The sequence below is a fragment of the Argentina silus genome (assembly GCF_951799395.1).
Source record: "Argentina silus genome assembly, chromosome: X".
NCBI lineage: Eukaryota > Metazoa > Chordata > Actinopteri > Argentiniformes > Argentinidae > Argentina > Argentina silus.
This window is the reverse complement of record NC_139653.1, coordinates 27,815,921-27,834,914: the sequence shown is the minus strand read 5'-3', so window position 1 is coordinate 27,834,914 and position 18,994 is coordinate 27,815,921. Positions and strand designations below refer to the sequence as shown.

General features: G+C 41.4%; 3 protein-coding genes across 3 annotated transcripts; 1 reads left to right on the top strand and 2 right to left on the bottom strand.

Annotated features, from left to right (window-relative positions):
* Window positions 1-223: 223 nt before the first annotated feature.
* Window positions 224-4,270, bottom strand: cldn15lb (claudin 15-like b; the record flags this gene model as incomplete). The annotated part of the gene is made up of 5 exons (XM_083694834.1): window positions 3,780-4,270; window positions 937-1,101; window positions 772-853; window positions 548-661; window positions 224-320 (listed from the first exon to the last, which is right to left on the bottom strand). The coding sequence occupies exons 1-5, from the start codon at window positions 3,994-3,996 to the stop codon at window positions 224-226; spliced, it is 675 nt and encodes a 224-aa protein (XP_083550960.1). The 5' UTR covers window positions 3,997-4,270.
* A 1,672-nt stretch (window positions 4,271-5,942) lies between these two features.
* parlb (presenilin associated, rhomboid-like b) lies at window positions 5,943-12,173 on the bottom strand. Its single transcript, XM_083694798.1, has 10 exons — window positions 12,054-12,173; window positions 9,057-9,273; window positions 8,743-8,883; window positions 8,430-8,478; window positions 8,141-8,236; window positions 7,525-7,674; window positions 7,318-7,388; window positions 7,102-7,203; window positions 6,773-6,870; window positions 5,943-6,686 (listed from the first exon to the last, which is right to left on the bottom strand). Exons 1-10 carry the CDS (start codon window positions 12,122-12,124, stop codon window positions 6,566-6,568), a joined length of 1,116 nt encoding a protein of 371 aa, XP_083550924.1. The 5' UTR covers window positions 12,125-12,173; the 3' UTR covers window positions 5,943-6,565.
* Window positions 12,174-13,060: 887 nt separating this feature from the next.
* LOC310822542 (nucleotidyltransferase MB21D2) lies at window positions 13,061-17,568 on the top strand (the record flags this gene model as incomplete). The annotated part of the gene is made up of 2 exons (XM_083694913.1): window positions 13,061-13,316; window positions 14,589-17,568. The coding sequence occupies 2 exons, from the start codon at window positions 13,061-13,063 to the stop codon at window positions 15,851-15,853; spliced, it is 1,521 nt and encodes a 506-aa protein (XP_083551039.1). The 3' UTR covers window positions 15,854-17,568.
* Window positions 17,569-18,994: the final 1,426 nt, after the last annotated feature.

Here is an 18,994-nt window from a genome sequence, read left to right as displayed (position 1 = left end):
AAACACACTAGACTACTAGTAGATTCCAAATAATGTGTCTATAAAATGTCAATAGAACATAAAGTAATAAACATTACACATTCTACAATCATCACTTAAAAGGGGCTCTCTCTCAAGGATAGTCATGAAAATCTAAAATACACAGCAAAGATGTAAAACGATGATGCAGTAACAAGTGGGAAATTCAAACAATTGCATAGACCATTATAATAATAACATTATTTCAAACATATGCTTTTGAACTCCCTGACTCTGATACTGGTGCTGCCCTGTAGATCTTCTGTCCTTGGCCTGTTGTGGAGTAGTTGTATGAATAACCCCTGTAAGACAGGAAGGTACAAGAGCACATTGGATTAGACATCCATGATTTATTTGCTTTGCAAAGACTGTTATATTAGCACCTATGTTCTTACCCTATATTCATACAACAAGGTGTTCTGAAAGAGGACATTCAGCAGAAACTATTTAGTCAGTCCATAAACCTTGTAGCGATAGCTTCTTGCTGCCTATATAAACATATCAACTGTGAACATGGATAATATGTTACCCTGTAGGCACTCCTGTTGTGCCCCTCTTACAGGAACAGCAGAGCATGGTTCCACCCAGAATAGCAAGAAAGGAAGCTCCCCAGCCCATGTATAGGCCATGGCCAAGCTCAAACCTATGGGGAGACAAAGATGTAGACCTACTTACAATTTGTCTGGATTGTCTGTAAGTGGTTTTGATGTAAATGTACATAGTATGTGCGTTCCGTCCAAGCTGTGGACTCACTTTACTCCTCCAAAGTATGGATCATAGAACTCTTGAACTACTCGTGCAGCATACCATGACACCGCAGTCATGGTTGAGAGCCCTGCAGGGGAGAGTTAGGTGAGTCAGTAGAGATAGGTATTAGGAAATAAGGAAACTGAGCTGATCTTGGCGGTTGGGACATACCTGATAAGATGAACAAGCTCCCACCTGTCAGAGCGATTTTACCCTTGGCCTGATCAGAGGTGCTGCCAATCTTAGTGCATTTCAGCCCCAACACCGACACGATGATGGACACCAAACCCAGAAGTAGAGCGATGATCATCAGAGCTCGACATGCTTGTATGTGACCTGACCACATGCGGACATTGAGTTACAGGCCTCTACATACATGGATTGACAGACAGCTTCAATGAAGACAACATGTAAGGCTTCCAGTCTCTGAATGTTCAGTAGGCTACTGTGTATCATATCACATTCAAACAGATGTACATGAGACACTTAAATCAAACCATGCACAAAATCTGAATGATGGTTGGTCACAAAATTTAAATTTGATGATGATGAAATGCAATAATGAAGGCAAATTACTTTTACTTGAGTAAAATTTCACGGAAGTACCAGTACTTCTACTTGAACAGTATGTATGAAAGTTTGAATATCTGACTATTAAACAGCACAATCACCTCCAACCACTGGTTAGCTAATAGAATGAGATCAAGTAGAGATTTTCTTTGAGGAAATTATTTGACCATGAGAAGATAATGTAATCTCAATACTGTGACAAGGCATTTCTCAAATAAGACACTTTACATCACATCAACCGTCTGTTTAAAAAAAAAAAGAGAAAATGCCCACAGAGCCCTTGTTTTGGGTCTTTGGATGGGCTCTATTGGTTCAGAACTTACCTGGCAAAGCGAGCAAAGACTCAAAATCCTTGCAGTTTCTAACGCCAGTGCTGTCCTCAGCACATGAGTGCCATAGATTTTGATATTGACGTGTGGATATGATGACACTGCCAGAGACAGTTGACATCTTCCAGTAGTCATTAGCAAGTGAAGAGCCTGTGATCAGCCAGCTCGCCACACACAACAAAAACCCTGTCAACTCTATCGCCGTTGACATTATCACCCACACACAGAGTGAGAAAGGTTCTTCAAACACGCAGATCACACGCAGGACAATTGATAATGGCTTCAAGTTGCCAAAGGATTGGTGTTGCTCTGTCTATAATGTTATATTGTCTAGTTCCAGGTGAGGGAGGAAACTTTAGTCTTTGCTCATGGGCTGTAAAGATGTAAAGAACAGTGCCGCTCTAACTCTGAGGTGATAGGATTATGAGGCCGGGGGTGGAGAGATATGATAGATGGATTTATTTCAGATACTAGGCATTTGTTCTGACAACAATGTCATCTCCAAATAATCTATTAAAATTTAGACAACACACTTGGTGCTCCATGTGCAAAAATGTAATATAATATCCCATTGATGATAAACTGAAAGGTAATATATTATCCCATTGATGATAAACTGAAAGGTAATATAGTATACCGGTAGTTACACATGTGAATGTATGATGAAAGGAGAACAAACTGTGACTGTCAATGATTAACCCAGAAGTGATACTCATGACATTTACAACCCTCATTACCTTCATGATCCGAAACTGTGACCACTGGCCTGCATTTGTAACTGTCAGTTCAGTTATTTAGAAAAGGAACAATGATCTGTACAACTCCTTTCTCAGATAACTGCAAGTCATAGTCTCATCCATCTCCACATATTGTCTAAGTGTGATACAATGACATCTTAAGAGATCTATGCTGTCCAATAATTTTACACAGAGGTAAAACTACTTTAGAAACTTTTAAAGGGTCTGGAAAGTCGATGTTAAATGGTTCAAATTGTGTTTCGTGTCAAAGTTGAGTATCATTTTAAACATCCACCAAAATTTTAACCCAAAACGTCAATAAGTATGATAAAATACAGCTTCTTGTGAGGCTCAACTTTCTGGTCATAGTTCTGAGGGCTGTTTGGGTGTGGACTTTACATGCTTGATTGACAGCTCCCTTTCAAAGCTATGTCGCACAAACAGACAAACTCACATGGCTAGCTACAGATGGCGCTAGCAGGGAGAATCAGTCTCATTCAGCCATATATGCATGAACCTTCTGACTCTGATTTCGAAGAAGAGGCAGAGATCCCACCACAACGAATCTTGTGTTCTGCGCAAATTGTTACAGAATGGTGAGTTTAGCCTGTTTACCAGATCCACCATAGCCTAGCAGAGGGGTTTGCAATATTATGATTAGCAAAATAATGTTAGCTAGTGCAGTAGTATGATGTTTGATTCCAAAATGTTTAGAATGTAGGTAGCTAGCAGCGTTATCATACATGACATTCATCTATTAGATGTGCTTATAGTTCTGTCCTTTAATTACCAACTATTTAGCTACTGTTGAAATGTGTAATGCGTTGGATATGCGTCCAGGGACGACACAAACACGGGGTGATGGCATGCTAACTAGCTAGTTGAAGGGAGGGAGGTGAAATGAGGCGAGAGGAGAGAAGGATAGAGATGGATACTGATACATACATAGATGGAGAGAGAGATTAGATAAATGGATAGTTATAGGTTACATTAGATAAATGGGTCGAAAAGAGTTTGGGTCTCAGACGTTAAGAGACAGATAAAGACATTTTATTTGACTACTGCTGAGGGCGGAAAATATCGTGGATAGACTTTCTGATTGATGCATGCGATGAGCGGAGAAAGATGATGAAAGGTTTCTCCCTGCGTTGATACCGCCCAATTTAGATCCAGTGATAACATGTGATAGAAAATGGGGAAATGTTTAGATTGATATATCTCGAAATTGCAATGTAATACATTTACCATACCTTTTTGGTGCTTATTATATGCATAAAAGTCTCCAAATAACATAATTACAAGGCAATCAGGCAATTGACTTGCCAGACCCTTTGTCACAGGCCCATCACCCTAACTGCTGGACCACACTGTCTCTCACCTGCTAATCCCAGTACAGTCTTGTACTTCTGGCACTGTACAGCACCTAATGATGTGGCTGCACAGGTCATCCAAAGACCCTCAAACTGCCAGTTGCTGGTGGTGACAGCCTCTGAGTGACTGCGGACTTTCCAGGCATGGGAGCTTGTGCAGCTGGACTCAAGACACCAGGCCATAACTCCGAGTGACAGACCCACAACCTGGAAGGCTAAAGACATGGTCCTGCCTGTTGGATAATGTGAAAGATAATACAGAGAATTTTCATACTGTATCTATTCCCATAATGGTTAACCACACATAGCAAAACAACAGTTCAGTGGAAAATGTATATATATGTAAATATAACATTGAGCAGTTCAACAAAAAAACATTCAACTCAGTCATGTGAGACCTGATCTTGAAAAAACATTTAGCTATTTGCATCATTCTACTGAGCTTTGAAGAGATGCTACATGATTTTGTATATGTTCAGCCACTAAAATACTAAAGTACTAAAATGAGCGTTCACAAGCCAAAGATGGGTCGTTGAAAATAAATTTGTCAAGAAATTACCTGATTGGAAAGAGAGGCACACCGCCATGAGCAATTAGCTTATTTTGAAAAGGTTTGTTGGCCTTAAACTGAAGACTTTGTGGTCTAATGAGATACAATATTGATTAACATAATATAATGAACCATAGAGTCAACACTTAGGCAAAAAAAAACTCCTGAAGCATCTAATTTAACCAATATTTCTGACAGACATTTGTTACCTACGGTATCTGTGCCGAGTTTGGTCTTTGCTACTGAGTCCACTGTGTTCTTAAGTGGTATTCTCTGTTGTTATAATTTGTCCAGAGTTACAGAATGTTTTCCTGGTGGGCAATAGGAGTGGAGATGCAAACGTTAAGGGTATTTTCTGCAACAGAGGCTGTATTCCCACTGAAGTAATATTGGGTATAGGGTCAATGAACCCTTGAAATTACCTCCCCCATAAGCACACATGCTAACCTTAGAATGCGGCACGTGGCCTGCTCTCCCCAAATCTGCTCAGTTGGCTCAAAGAACTGGCCAACAACAGACCCCCATCAACAAAAACAGACTAGCATTAAACAAATATGAGACATAGATAGGGCAATTATACTCACCAACACACTCAATCCCATGACACACAAACCAACACAACATTACAATGATACATACACAATAAACTTTTGATAAATACAGAGGCATGATCTCCAAATGAGCCAGCTCACATTGATAAACATTGAGATACAGCTCTTTATTTGTTGGTTCATCAAGTAAGCTAATCTTGAATACGGGTTGTTGGTGGGAGTATTGACTCACTTCTTCCATGCCAATTTCAGGTTTATGAACAAAAACATATCAAGTTATTTCAGGATGTTTTGGAAAGTTTGCAGGCTTGAACCAGCTTTGTGATATACCTCTTGGGTGTCAAGCAAGCACATAATTTTGTGTATACACACTGAAACTCAACTGTTCCAAAACTACAAAGGAGCTCAAATGATAATGTGTGGGTCATTAATAATTGTATGTGTACAGTATACGCGTGTAAATGTCACTGAATGCGACATTTTCCAATCTACCCCACCTGAAAAAAGGCACATGAATTCTGACAAAGGCATAAGTCACTTCCATTATAGAGGTTATGCTGCTAATGATTCAGGGGTATATATGTCATTCATGCTACTTAAAAGCTTTATGGTTTTATGGTTTTGTTAATTATTTACTGGTGGAGGACAGAGGGATCAAAGTCCATCATCTCTCTGAGTTTGCTAGACATGGGGAGCTGTTATAGTTAATAGAAGTGCTCGACTTGCTCTCTCCTGTCTATTGTTCCATCAGTTTGCATAAGGGAAACAAGTGAAACATGCCACTTCATCAGGGATAAAACATCATTTGAAAAAATAAAAATAACTTTGGTTTGTCAATACGATGAATACAAATAATTTGGAACCAATAGAAAGAATAGCAACGCATAAAGATAATGAATGTGAACAGACAAGTCACAATCGTTGGATAACCCAACGGATATACATCAATTCTGCAATGTGAACGGAGTATAGTGTGCAGCACAACTTTGTTGGTTGATGGGGTATAGCCCACTCCTTCCATCATAACAGAGTAGGTACCAAAGCCTGGAGCGCACAGACAAGAGTCACAATTAAATCAACCATTTATTTGGTTCAAATAACAAACAAGGGATTCTTTCATCAACAACAAATACACCTGTACATACTGTATCTTAAGTCCATTATCATCCATCAGTTGGATGAAATGGTGTGTTCAATAAACAAGTCATGTGAAATAAGGACTATCATTTCACAGAGAGAAATACATTTGGGGGGGTCCAGAAAATAGTGTGATTTTGATTCTGCAGCATCCCAGGGACCCCCTACACCCCCTGACCCCTCTGCACTGACAGTAAGACCATGACATTTTCATATTTTAGTTTAGGCCTCCTCCCAAGTATTGATGGGAATGATACAGTGATGATGACCAGCAGCCTCCTGGTGTCACTCAATTGTGCATCCTCAAGCCCTCTCCGCTCTCAAACACAAAAGCCTTGTATCTCATGACTGCAGGTTCTGGAAACAGTTTTGAGCAGTGTGTGTGTGAGAGAGAAAGAGCTGTACTGTACATGTTTGAGGGTGGGAGATTATGTGTGCATGGAAATGGTGTGTGAGGCTTTTGTTAATGGTGAGGGGTTTTTGCTGTTCATGCCCTTCCCTCATTTGTACATCTATACAAACTTGCCCATGCCAGTCCATACGCATTCACTCAGTTCTATAGTGAGCCGCCACCATTTGCACCTCCACCCGGACCCTTCGTCCGCAGGTCATGCCAAATCTTAACCAGAGGCTCCCGGTTCTTCCATATCAGCTCATGTCCATACATAATGTACCAGCTGCAAGAGGGAAAGAGGACAGGGGTAAGAAACACAAACTGATAGATATGCAGAGAAGGCAGACATATGGACAGGGTGCCACTTACATGCCAAAAAGAGCTCCGCCCAGATGGGCTGCATGGTCAAAGAACTTCCATACAAAAACTAGGCCAGCTGTGTCCATGGCAATAATGGCTTTCAATGCCTAACAGCAGGGGATGAAAAAAAAAGGATGGTGTGAATCGGACTGTAATTCACTTCCATTCACATACGACTCTGTGTACACAGCAACCCCCATTTCCCAATATCCCATCCAAAGTGTAATTCCTGCATAAAAGCTGAGACACCAGACAGGTATTCATAACATGTTGATATCAATGCCAGGGGATAGGCGAGTTTTTGTGTGGTTGTATGAGGGATTGAGATATTCACTCACATTTCCTGCCGTGAAAGTGTACATTGGGAGGAAGATGATGGCCAGCTTGGCCTCTGGCATTTTCGTACAGACTGCAGCCAAGACAGTCATGATGGCTCCTGACTGGTGATGACAGGAAGTAAAGTGATATCAGAGACAGGATTTAAAAATCTACAATCAAGTATGTTGTTCTTCACTACAAGATTGCTAAGTTACTACGAAGAGTTATGTGCTTACCGCTCCAAGAGAAGGACCTAAACGACCAGTGGCTGTCTTGCACACATAGCTGAAGAATGTGGAGATAACACCTGACAACAAAGAAATAAGGTATCAGAACAAAACTATTGCAAATAGCAACTCCTTATTTGTCTACAACATCATGAAGTCGCACACACCCGCGTGCGTAGGCACACACACACACACACACACACACACACACACTACCTGCAGACAGGTAGACGGCCATGAACTGCTCCCTCCCAAACATAGACACGATGCTGGAGGAAAAGCTCCAGAGGACGTACATGTTGGCCGCCATGTGGAAGAGAGAATAGTGGCTGAATGTGGACAGGAGCATGGGAAAGCAAAGGGCCTCTGTGGGTAACAACAGAGAAGGAGAAGATGAGCTTTCCCACCCAACACTAATGCTTTATTCAGATAATATACACACACTATGAAGGCTATTGACTAATCAAGGGCCATTGTTGAACACCGTGTACCTAATTTCGAAACCCAGAATCACATCTCTCGATTGAGATTCTGTGGGTGTAGGAAGTAAACACTGGAGATGGGAAGTTGTCACGATACGTAGAGTTAACTGAATGTTTTCAATGCCATTATTTTGCAGGTGAGCAGTTAAAAAAATAAATAATCTAGTTGAAATCCCTACCTCCAGTTGAAGCTACTCAACTCCTCTCTATTCATCGATAGAATATGTGGTTCTGGTAAAATTTGCCGGATGCATGCACCTCCCAGCCCCCACTTGCATTACGGTTCGCTGTCAGACTTTCCATTTAAATTGATAGTCTGATTTAGTGAGACAACAGTGTCCTCTACTCACTGGATGCAGGGTTGGATGTGAAGTATTTGATCATAGAGCGCTGAAGTGATGGTACTCTCCAACAGCAGAAGACAATGGCATTAGCCGCTATGATCCCTGAGAAAAAGGGAGAGGAATATAAAGAGATTGAATGAAAGTTGACAAAGAGAAGATAATAAGGAGGGTGGGAGATGTTATAAAGGTTAGACTCATTAGACAATAATTGCATCAAATAGTTATTCTTAACAATAACTGATCATATTAAGAGGACCCACTAACACAATATCTATGAGGTTCAGTGAGGACCAACCTGTAACAGTCTGCTGGCCCTCGCTTAAACTGTTCCACCACTGATTGATCTGAAACAAACACAGAGCCAGTCAGGCCCCAGTGAGCAGTGAAATCAGCATAGCCTGACAACACGAGGTATTTCATTCCATCAAATACCAGAGAGCGCAATTGAAGCAATTGGCCTCATCAATCACTTTATTTGGTTACCTGACCACTCAATATATAAAATAATTAGATATAATGCATACAAGGGCAGGGTAAACCTAAAAAACTAACATAATTAATATGAATAATATTAAATTAGATTAGAAATAGAATATAATTCCTTTAACCTGTTTGCGAAAATCCCCTTGTTTCTGTGGTCGTAGTTTCTCAAGCCAGTCTGCCCGGACTTCATCAAAGTAACCCTGCACCCGGGACTTCAAAGACTCATACTGCCAGATGGCTGCTGTGCCAAAGGAGCAGCCTGTAAACTAACATGGCATTAGTCCCCCTTGCCTCTCATGCTCGGCAGACAATGAATTAACTTATAGAAGCCACTATGAATGAAAGTGTAATAGAAAGTCATTTATTCATCAGTCATAGCAGAGAAGATCTGGCAAAACTTATGGAAGACAAAAGACACAGGGAGATAATGAAAACCTACCCCTATTGTGAACACCAGTGGCTTGACTAGTCTGCCAAAATCCCTGGGAGGCGTGAAGGGTGCTGGAGGCTCAACCTGCGGGGATGCACCTCTCCTGCTGTGAATGGTCCCTTCACTGGGCTCTGTCTCTGTCATCTCCTCCACATTCCCCTTCTTGGTCTCTGTCTTCTTTGCTACTTTCCTGAAGCCACATCTCTGTTGAGTGTTGAGGGAGAACCTGTAGACAGCATGCATAGAGTTTGTGTCCTAAATCTATAATTAAATATAATTCCCAAAACGACAAACGTTGTCAAGGAAACATGATACATAAATATACTGTAACGACCCTGTGTATGGCCCGTTAGCAGCTCCGCCAAGGGAGTTAACTCTCAAGAAAACATTACGTGGTAGATTGTGGTGGTTTCTTCCCTGCGAAATATATTTCTCAAAACGACCACTGTTGTCAAGATAATGTGATAATCTGATGTGCATAATTTTAAGATATTACTGATAACTTTTAAGGCTCGGCTGGGATCGGACTATATTTCTGACCTTTTAATCCCCTATGAGCCACAGCACAGCCTAAGATCCTCAGGCAGGGCCCTTCTGGCCGTTCCGGAGTCTAGACTGAAGACAAAAGGCAACCGTGCCTTTGCCTTTAAGGCCCCTAGACTCTGGAACGACCTGCCTGAGGATATTAGGCTAGCAAGACAATATTTTCTTTCAAAAAGGTGCAGTTCTTTAAGTCAAACAGTTTAGATGTGGGGTTTTTTGCTCAAAAAGTGTAAATGGCATGAAAAAGAGACGGTTATAGGATAGATTGGAAGAGAATGGATAGATGAGAGGGTAAGTATAGATAAATAAACATTTGGAAGTTAATCAGTAGGGTTAGAAGGTTAGTTAGATAGAATGTTGAAAGGTTGGGTAGTTCAGTGGAGTGAGGAGAGTTGGTTGGTTGAGTGGAAAAAAACAGTTAATAGTTTAAAAAGTTGAGTAGGTATCAGAAAGCTTTTATCTGGGTTGATACGATTTTCTGGGTAGTTGAAAGAAAGCAAGAGTCTTATTATGGTAGCGGATATAGTTAAAGATGGTTTGGTTGGATGGGTGGATGGTTGGTTAGGTTGGTTGATTGGATGGAAGAATGGATAGATGAAAGAGGGGAGGTCTAGAAAGATCAAAACAATGACTAGTGAAAGGAAGAAAGGATGATGGCTAGGTACCTGTCGTTGAAACAGATAGACATAAGGTTGAAAGGATAGAAGGTTAGATAGAAAGTATGATAGAAGGTCATAGACAGATAGAAAGATAGATAGTTAGAGAGATAGGATGAGCCTGGGGGGTAGTTCAGTGGAGTGGGTAGAGTTGGTTAAGTGGTTGAGAGTGATTTCAGTGGGAACCCTAGAACTGGTGGCCAAGAGAGTGCATTGTTGTGTAATCATTATAAGAATGTGTTCTGCAGGTCTCCTGTTGTTTTTATTCAAGAGTTCTGAATGTTCCATCGCAGTTGCAGTAACAATGGTGGCTCTCAGAATGTTGGGCTAAATCAACATTCCACCATGTTAATTCCACCTCTGGATGAGTGGTTTTGGAGTTTCAAAAACCTTAATAGTTTAAAAGGTTGAATAGGTCTCAGAAAGCAACAAAAGTTGCAGAGAATTGAAGAAGGGTTTATGTTGAGTGCTTTACAATTATGAAGATTTGTTTTGAGATGAAGTTTTCAGAACCACTGCAGGGACAGCGACACAACATGGCTAGTTAACTAGCTAGCTAACTTACTATGTATCAGGCTTAACATTTAGTACAGCTAACTCTGTTATCTGAAATATGCTGTAGGACTAATTATTTTCTGGTAGTGTCAAATAAAGTAGTGACATCGGAGATCAATGAAAAAGTCGAAGAAACTGTACAATCGTAGGCCTTGCTGCAGTAACTACAATATGTTCATTAGTGCCTGCCAGCCTATAAGAGCTAACCAGGCCATGATAAAATCAGTCTCTTAAACAATCACACAACCCAATACAACATACAGACATTGAGAAATATACTCTCTCTTTATATATATGAAGTTGCACAACGCGTACCCGGGTGTTGTATAATCCAAGTGACAATGATTTCAACAGTGTCTGATCTATAGGCCAGCAGGCCAATGTGCGCCGTCTCCTGGTTGAGGTTAACCATGCATGTCCTGTGACGGACTGTGATGAAAAGTCGCCCCGGAAGTTCCAGGCACACATATTAAACTGTAAAAAATAACAATAGCATAGGTAGGCCTACACCTAGTCATGTCTGCTTAATACACTTATATTATCCTCTCTCTTTCGAAATCATCATATAATCGTTAGGCCTAGTATATAGTAGCATCTGTCATTGTCATGAAACATGACAAAAGTAGGAGCAACGGGAAAGTGCTGTGCACTTGGCCATTAGGTAGGCCTAAACAAATGTCCAATCTTTGAAATAAGCCCGTGCGCTATTGGACATTTTTCTTCATCGCATAGGCTCTAGCCTCTGAACAATGTCAAACGTCAGGATCTGCCCACATGGCCCAGTTCACCTATGCGCAAACTGCTCTAGGCTGTATACGTTCAATTGTCTCCTTTCATTTTTGTGTATAGCTAGAATTAATGTTTGGCCTTCCACAACAGGGTGAGCAGGCTGTAAGGTCACTTAATGCTTAGATTCCACAGTGGAATCGTAAATACTGTGATTTACATATCTGGAGTAAAACCTGATGCAAGTACAACTCAACTGTGATGGGTGAGTTGGTAAACCCGTCCAACTCCGTGGCAAGTGCCATGGAGTTGGATATCGTGATTGTAAATAAATGTTATAAGGTCTAATTGAGTCTGACTGTGGCAGTGGCTCAAAATATCTGTGATCACTTCTTCAAACAAGTTAGCTAGCTGAATATACAAACGTCGTTACATTAAATTCGTCGTTCCTAGCTTTACAATAAAGACTTGTCTAGTACTACTGCGCTCGGTGAACATCTTAGCTATGAAAAAAAAAACACAATACCTGTTTCCCCTGGTTGCTGAGCTTATTATGTCATCCCTAGCAAATCTTAGAATACATCCCCTCCACGCCATGTTATGGACACGCAAAGAGAGAATGGCCAGGACAAATAACCCCAACGACCCTGTCCTGTACTATTCTCTACCGGTTCAACAAGACCGTCTCGTAACAGGAGCCAAAAGGACTTGGGACAACTAGTGGAAGAGTAGGGTTATAACCAAGATATATGTTTTCCATTCTCTGTGATGAACCACATCAACTATCTGTTCTATCACATATCAATTAAATTTAACATAAACATTATACACAAATTATAAACAATAATACACATTAATACTTTAATAATACACACTTTAAACATTACATTTGGAATTGCGGGGTAACTGCTATGGTTTAGTGTATTTTGATAGCGTCGCCAACAGTTTAAATTAATCCAACTGTTGATGTGCTCTACAGATTAGATTGGTCCAGATAGCGTTCTATCTGCTGCAAGCGCGGCTCCGCGCAATTCATTCAACGTTCACGAGCTTTTCCGCCAACATCAACAGCATCAGCACCATCATCGCGTTAACTTCTGATTTCATCACTCTCACTATGACTTGGCCAACGTTTGGACAGACCATCCCCAACAGCCACTGAAGGCCGCTCAGCCTGATGAAAGCCAAGGTAGCGAAAGGGAAAGCAGTGCACCACCACGAAAACAAAGGACCTGTGAATATATATATATATAAATAAAATAATAATAAATAAATAATAATAATTTAAAAAAAAAAAATACAATATATAAAATATATATGTATATATAATTTATTTTTTACTTTTATTTATTATTATTATTATTATTATTATTATTATTATAATATATATATGTTGTTATGTGTATATATATATATATTTAAAAAAAATGCAAGCAAGGCGAGACGCTTCCGCTCGATGTTCTGAATTAACCTGAGGTAGTGGGCACTTGGGACGCCTGTCTGCGTTCACAGCGCTGTTTTTTTCTTGCGAACATGGCGGCCCCTGCTCTAACCAGCCGGGCTGGGTCCGTAAATAGCTTGGGAAACAGCCCCACTGCGACTCCCAGCTCCACAAACAACAACAACAAAACCATCCAAAGCTACCCTGAGCTCGATTTCAGGTCCGGGGCTAGGATCGAGGATTTGAACCGATTGATTCAGGAATTCAGTAAACACGACCAGCGAGAATATGACGACCAGCGAGCGCTGGAGATCCACACGGCTAAGGATTTCATTTTCTCGATGCTCGGTAAGGGAAATCATGCCTGCATATACCTTACATATGAATGAAGAATGGGCGAGACTGCTTTTATTATCACAAATGATAATTATGTACACATTTTCAATAGCCGACCATCTTTATTTCAACAGTGAATGTGATATCAGCAGTTGTTCCTAATCAATGATAGGATATACTCGATGTAAGGCAAGGCTCAACCCTTTATCTATTTAATTTTACGTTTTTCAACACTTTGCCTTGATCGGTCAATTGCTGAATAATATGAGTCGGTCTATATGACTTGATAACCTAGTGGATTGTGGACTGCAGGCAAATTGTTTCTTGAAGACAACTAGACTTTCATGGAATCTCACTCAGATGTGAAAAAGACACACACACAGGGACGTGCACAGGGACATAGGGGCGAAAGGGAGCAAAAAACCTGCCCATTTGCCCTGCTACTCACAAAGTCATTGTCATCCCTGTTAGCATCTTCTTTTTTCTTTTTTTTTTATAGAAAAAAGACCTGCCCTTCCATTACTCATTGCATGTCACACACACACACACACACACACACACACACACACACACACACACACACAGCTTCACACTTACATTTTCGCTCAGTGTTCCAAACTCACACTGAGAGGAGTGCAGCACCAGCCAAACCATCTCTATTGTTAGGGAAATGCTGTTGAGAGGGAACAGAGACATCCTGAATTCAGTGAACAGGAAAAACAAACGAGGCAGAGTACTGCAGTCCACACCAATAAACTCAGCTGATGCAAACTGAGCACACTACAGCAGTGCACCCAGATTAACTCTGTCACCATAATATGTAAAAATGTATGTATGGTAATAAATGTAGTGTGATAGAGCAAAAGGCCAAATGTTTTGTAAGGAATGTCTAACAACATTTAGATGTTGTTTCATCATTGTGTTTTACTAAAAGAGATCTCTCTCTCTGGTCTTTGTATATTCCCATAGTGAGTAGGGTTGTTGGACCTAATGTGAGTGTATAATAGGCCTAAATGATGCCCAGTGCTGCTTGAAGGTTTAGTGGAAAGTGCTGCCTGAGTCAGAAGTGAAGTTTGTGTGTGAGCTTGCAGTGCCTCTTAGATGCCACAGCCTGACTGGTCCACTGTACCCTGCTCTAACTTGGATTTTCATGATGAGGCATAGGCCTGAGTTGCTGTGGTAATAGTAACATACCTTATTGCAGAGGAAGTGAATTGTACTGCTGAAGTGTATCAGTCTATCTATCTTTAGTCTCAATTAATCTCCCCTTTACCTCTCCCTCAGGTATGGTGCAGAAACTGGACCAGAAGCTCCCAGTTGCCAACGAGTACCTGCTTTTGTCAGGTGGAGTACGGGAGGGTGTGGTGGACATGGACCTGGATGAGCTGAGTGTCTATGCCCGTGGTACAGACTACGACATGGACTTTACCCTGCTGGTGCCCACGCTCAAGCTCCATGACCGCAATCAGCCCGTCACTCTAGATATGCGCCACTCTGCCCTCTGCCACTCCTGGCTCAGCCTGAGGCTCTTTGACGAGGGCACCATCAACAAGTGGAAGGACTGCTGCACCATAGTGGACCACATCAACGGCGCCACCAACTACTTCTTCTCACCAACGCTGGTGGCGGACTGGTTCTATGAGTCCATTAGTGTGGTGCTGGTGGAGATCCAGAAGAAGCCTCAGCGCGGCATGCCCCGGGTAGAGAAGGTGGAGAGAAACGGCACCATCATCTCCGTCATCCTGGGTGTGGGCAGCAGCCGCATGCTCTATGACATTGTGCCCGTGGTGTCTTTCAAAGGCTGGCCGGCAGTGGCCCAGAGCTGGCTGATGGAGAACCACTTCTGGGACGGGAAGATCACAGAGGAGGAGGTAATCAGTGGCTTCTACCTGGTGCCAGCCTGCTCCTTCAAGGGCCGCAAAGAGAATGAGTGGCGTCTTTCATTTGCTCGCAGTGAGGTGCAGCTGAAGAAGTGCATCTCATCCAGCCTGATGCAAGCCTACCAGGCCTGCAAGGCCATCATCATAAAGCTCCTATCTCGGCCCAAGGCTATCAGCCCCTACCATCTGCGCAGCATGATGCTGTGGGCCTGCGACCGTCTCCCTGCCACCTACCTGTCCCAGGATGATTTCTCTGCCCACTTCCTGCTGGGCCTCATTGACGACCTACAGCACTGCTTGGTCAACAAGATGTGCCCCAACTATTTCATCCCGCAATGCAACATGCTGGAGCACCTGTCTGATGAGTCTGCCATGTTGCACGCACGGAAGCTCTCCTCGGTGCGCTCGGACCCAGCTGAACACCTGCGCACCACCATCGAGCATGCCAAGGCTGCCAACCGGCTGACCCTGGACCTGCAGTGGCGTGGTAGTGCCTCCAACCTCCCCTCTCCTCAGTCAGATGCAGGTGGAGAGCACCAGCCAGATGATCGGCTGGCCAAGAAGCTGCAGCAACTGGTGACGGAAAATCCAGGGAAATCCATCTCTGTGTTCATCAACCCTGATGATGTCACACGACCGCACTTTCGCATTGATGACAAATTCTTCTGAGACTCATGAGAAACTATTCTCCTCCCCATGGCACCCTAGTCCCTTTTGACTTGTTGCTCTTGTAACCACAGAGTGTTGTGAAGTTCTTTGTCTAATAGTGTCTGTTAATTTTGTTCCCGTCCCTAGAACACCCCCAATCCCACAGTGCCCTGTGTCACCTTGAGGAGGCCTTTAAAGGAAACAGGTGAATGAGAGGCTCTGACTCTGAGGGTTACGGAATGTCTTACTAGTCCCTATAAGGGAAATGATGGTACTAATGCCATATAACTAACTGTAAATAGAGAAGACCTGAGGGGTGTGTGGACTTACGTCTTATTTTGCACAGAATGTAGAGACACACAGCATAAGTTCTCTTAATCATTGAGGAAATTGTGCTATGAAAAACTCCTTTAGAAAGACCAAATTCCATTGGTCTTCTTTTCTCCACTGACCTAAAAGCTCAGAATTTATAATTCCTTGTTTAGAGTACGTTTCGAGCTGTTATTACAATTACCTGTATCTTAATAACAAGCTCTTTGTAACTTGACTTTTTCTGTACAGTCATCACCATGTCCTATGTGTATAGTGAACAGTTACATAAGTATCCAGATTATGCCAAAAACCTGCAGAAATCTGACCGGAAATGTGATACCCATACTTCATCCTCAAGTGCAATTAGTGAAAACACTCATACTCTTACGCACAAGCACACACGCACGCACGCACACACACACACACACACACACACACACACACACACACACACACACACACACACACACACACACACACACACACACACACACACAGTCTTTCATAGCGATCACACAACACGAGCGTTACATTCATACACACTCCTACTCTTATGCACGCACGCACACGCAACCATTGGAATGGTGTAATTAATATATAGTTGTGACATTCCAGAACTCCTGTATGGTCCTTGTCCTTTTGTTTGTCTTTGTTATGGAACACTTAAACATTTGACTGTGAGTCTTATTTTCCACTTTGCTGCTCTACTTTAGGAAGATGTTTTATGATTGATTAGTTATAGGGATTAAGTTAATGATTGCAGGATTATGAATTGGACATATGCGTAGCTACTGTTTACATAGTACTGGAAAAAGCAGAGGATCCTGTATGATAATTTTTATGGAGTAATCTGGCTGCGTTCTGTCAGCACCAACGTATAGACACAACATTGTTGAGTCAACTCTGTCATGGACCAATCAGAATGGACCAAACTTACAACATCACCATCGGCAGGGATCAAACACACTGCCTTACCATCAATTCGGACCAATCACTCCAGTGGCCTAAAGAATGTGTTGTATGCCTCACCTCTGTTGTTCCATTGTGACAGGCCACTGAGTGTTTTAAATAGAAATGTAATGAATAGACATGACATGATTCCTTACTATACATTGCAGAGAGGCATGTCTGTTCTACATAATATATTTTCCACACCTTGTGGTCTGCTGAACGTGGATCAAGAGTTCAGTCCTCTGACAGTCAACATACTGTATGAGTCACTCACAGTGATCCACTAATCACTAATGAGGCATTATATAATTTGATAAGGTGGAGAGACAATGACCTCATCGAATTCTGAGTTCTGCGTAAATGCTTATGTTTCAAACAAGCTGAAATGTATTACATATATCTAACAACCCTGATGGAAAACTAATTGAAAAAAGGCAGAAGGCATTATATACAATAACAAACAAACAAAAAATCTCCTGTCAGATACACATCGATGACATATTGCATACAGTATCGATCTGTGTGATGAATGATGAATAAAATGTACAGGATCCTACACTATTGCCAGTTCATTTATTTTAAATATATTCTGATGATGAGTCTGATAAGATATCATAAGTATTAATGTGCTCTTGATATAGAAACCTGCATGCTGTGGTGGTTGCTAGTGTCTTCAGTATCTGCAGTATCTGCCTTGGCCTAAGGATGCCACCCTCTATATTCAGGCTGCTCTTGGGGCTGATGCTGGTAAGTAAGAGAAGAAGTAACAGAGACAACAAATGTGATATAATAACATAATAACATAGCACACAGTGTGTATCTGTCTCAGACTTCATTCTCAAATTCTGTCTCAAAGACTCAAATAATCTGTTTCTGCTGTAGGCACCCCCACCGCCTCACTATTCCCCTCTTTTTTGCCAGATTATTTTTGCATCCTGTTGTCTCAGCACCTGTCAGTACACCTGCGACCCAGACTCCAACCGCGCCCCTCCTCCCAGCCCCACCCACTCTGTGTGTGCTCTCTTTGGAGAGGAGGCGTCTGTGTTCACAGGAGTTCAATATGTATATACATCCTGTATATACAATCCTGTAAGGAAAGGCTTTAATATATTATATATATATATATATATATATATATATATATATATATATATATTAAATATACAATATTTAATTATAATATATATATACAATATATATTTAATATATAATATATTGTATATTAAATATATTATAATATATTTAATACACACTATATTGTAGTATTGTCTTGAAACTACAGTACTAACACATAACAAAGTATTTTAGACTCATGGAATGAAAAAGCCTTTCAGCAAAGAGGGAAAACTTGGCTGTACCATTCCCTACAGTATAGTGCAAGTATTGAGAACCACATTATGCTGTATTTCAATTATTTGGATAAATTAGCCCTACATGTAGGCCCACAACAACCACCTTCACTTACAGTGAAGGTGCTCACCTGCGATAATCCCAAAAGTATTAAACGCAGCCACACCCACTCTGACCGTACCGTACATGCACTCAATGTTTTTCTGAGGGGGCACAAAGTACATGCGGAAGGATGGGGGGACGTCCGGAGGGGGGTGTACATTTAAAAAGATATTGCCTTTTTCGACCACCTGAGACAGCTTTTTCCTGAAATCTAGAGTCATAATCATTATGTCTAATTCTATGTCAAAATAGCTAGCTTTTTAAAATTGCTAGGTGGCTAGTATTACAGAGAAAAAACGAAAATGTTTGTTTTATTTTTTCATCATCAAGAAGGAATCAATATTCTAAAAAATGTATTTCTTAAAAATATACTGTAAATTAACAGTCTGGTCCAGTCAAAGTGTGCCCCCTCCACAACATACTGCTGACGGATCTTTTTTTATTATT

Bases quoted from the DNA above. Each gene is read 5' to 3' on its own strand.
- parlb (XM_083694798.1), bottom strand. From the start codon at position 12,124: ATGGCGTGGAGGGGATGTATTCTAAGATTTGCTAGGGATGACATAATA. The intron at 7,204-7,317 runs GTAAGCACATAA...TGTCATCACCAG, and splicing joins TAGGTCCTTCTCTTGGAGCG to TCAGGAGCCATCATGACTGT. The intron at 6,871-7,101 runs GTGAGTGAATAT...CCCTGCTGTTAG, and splicing joins ACACTTTCACGGCAGGAAAT to GCATTGAAAGCCATTATTGC.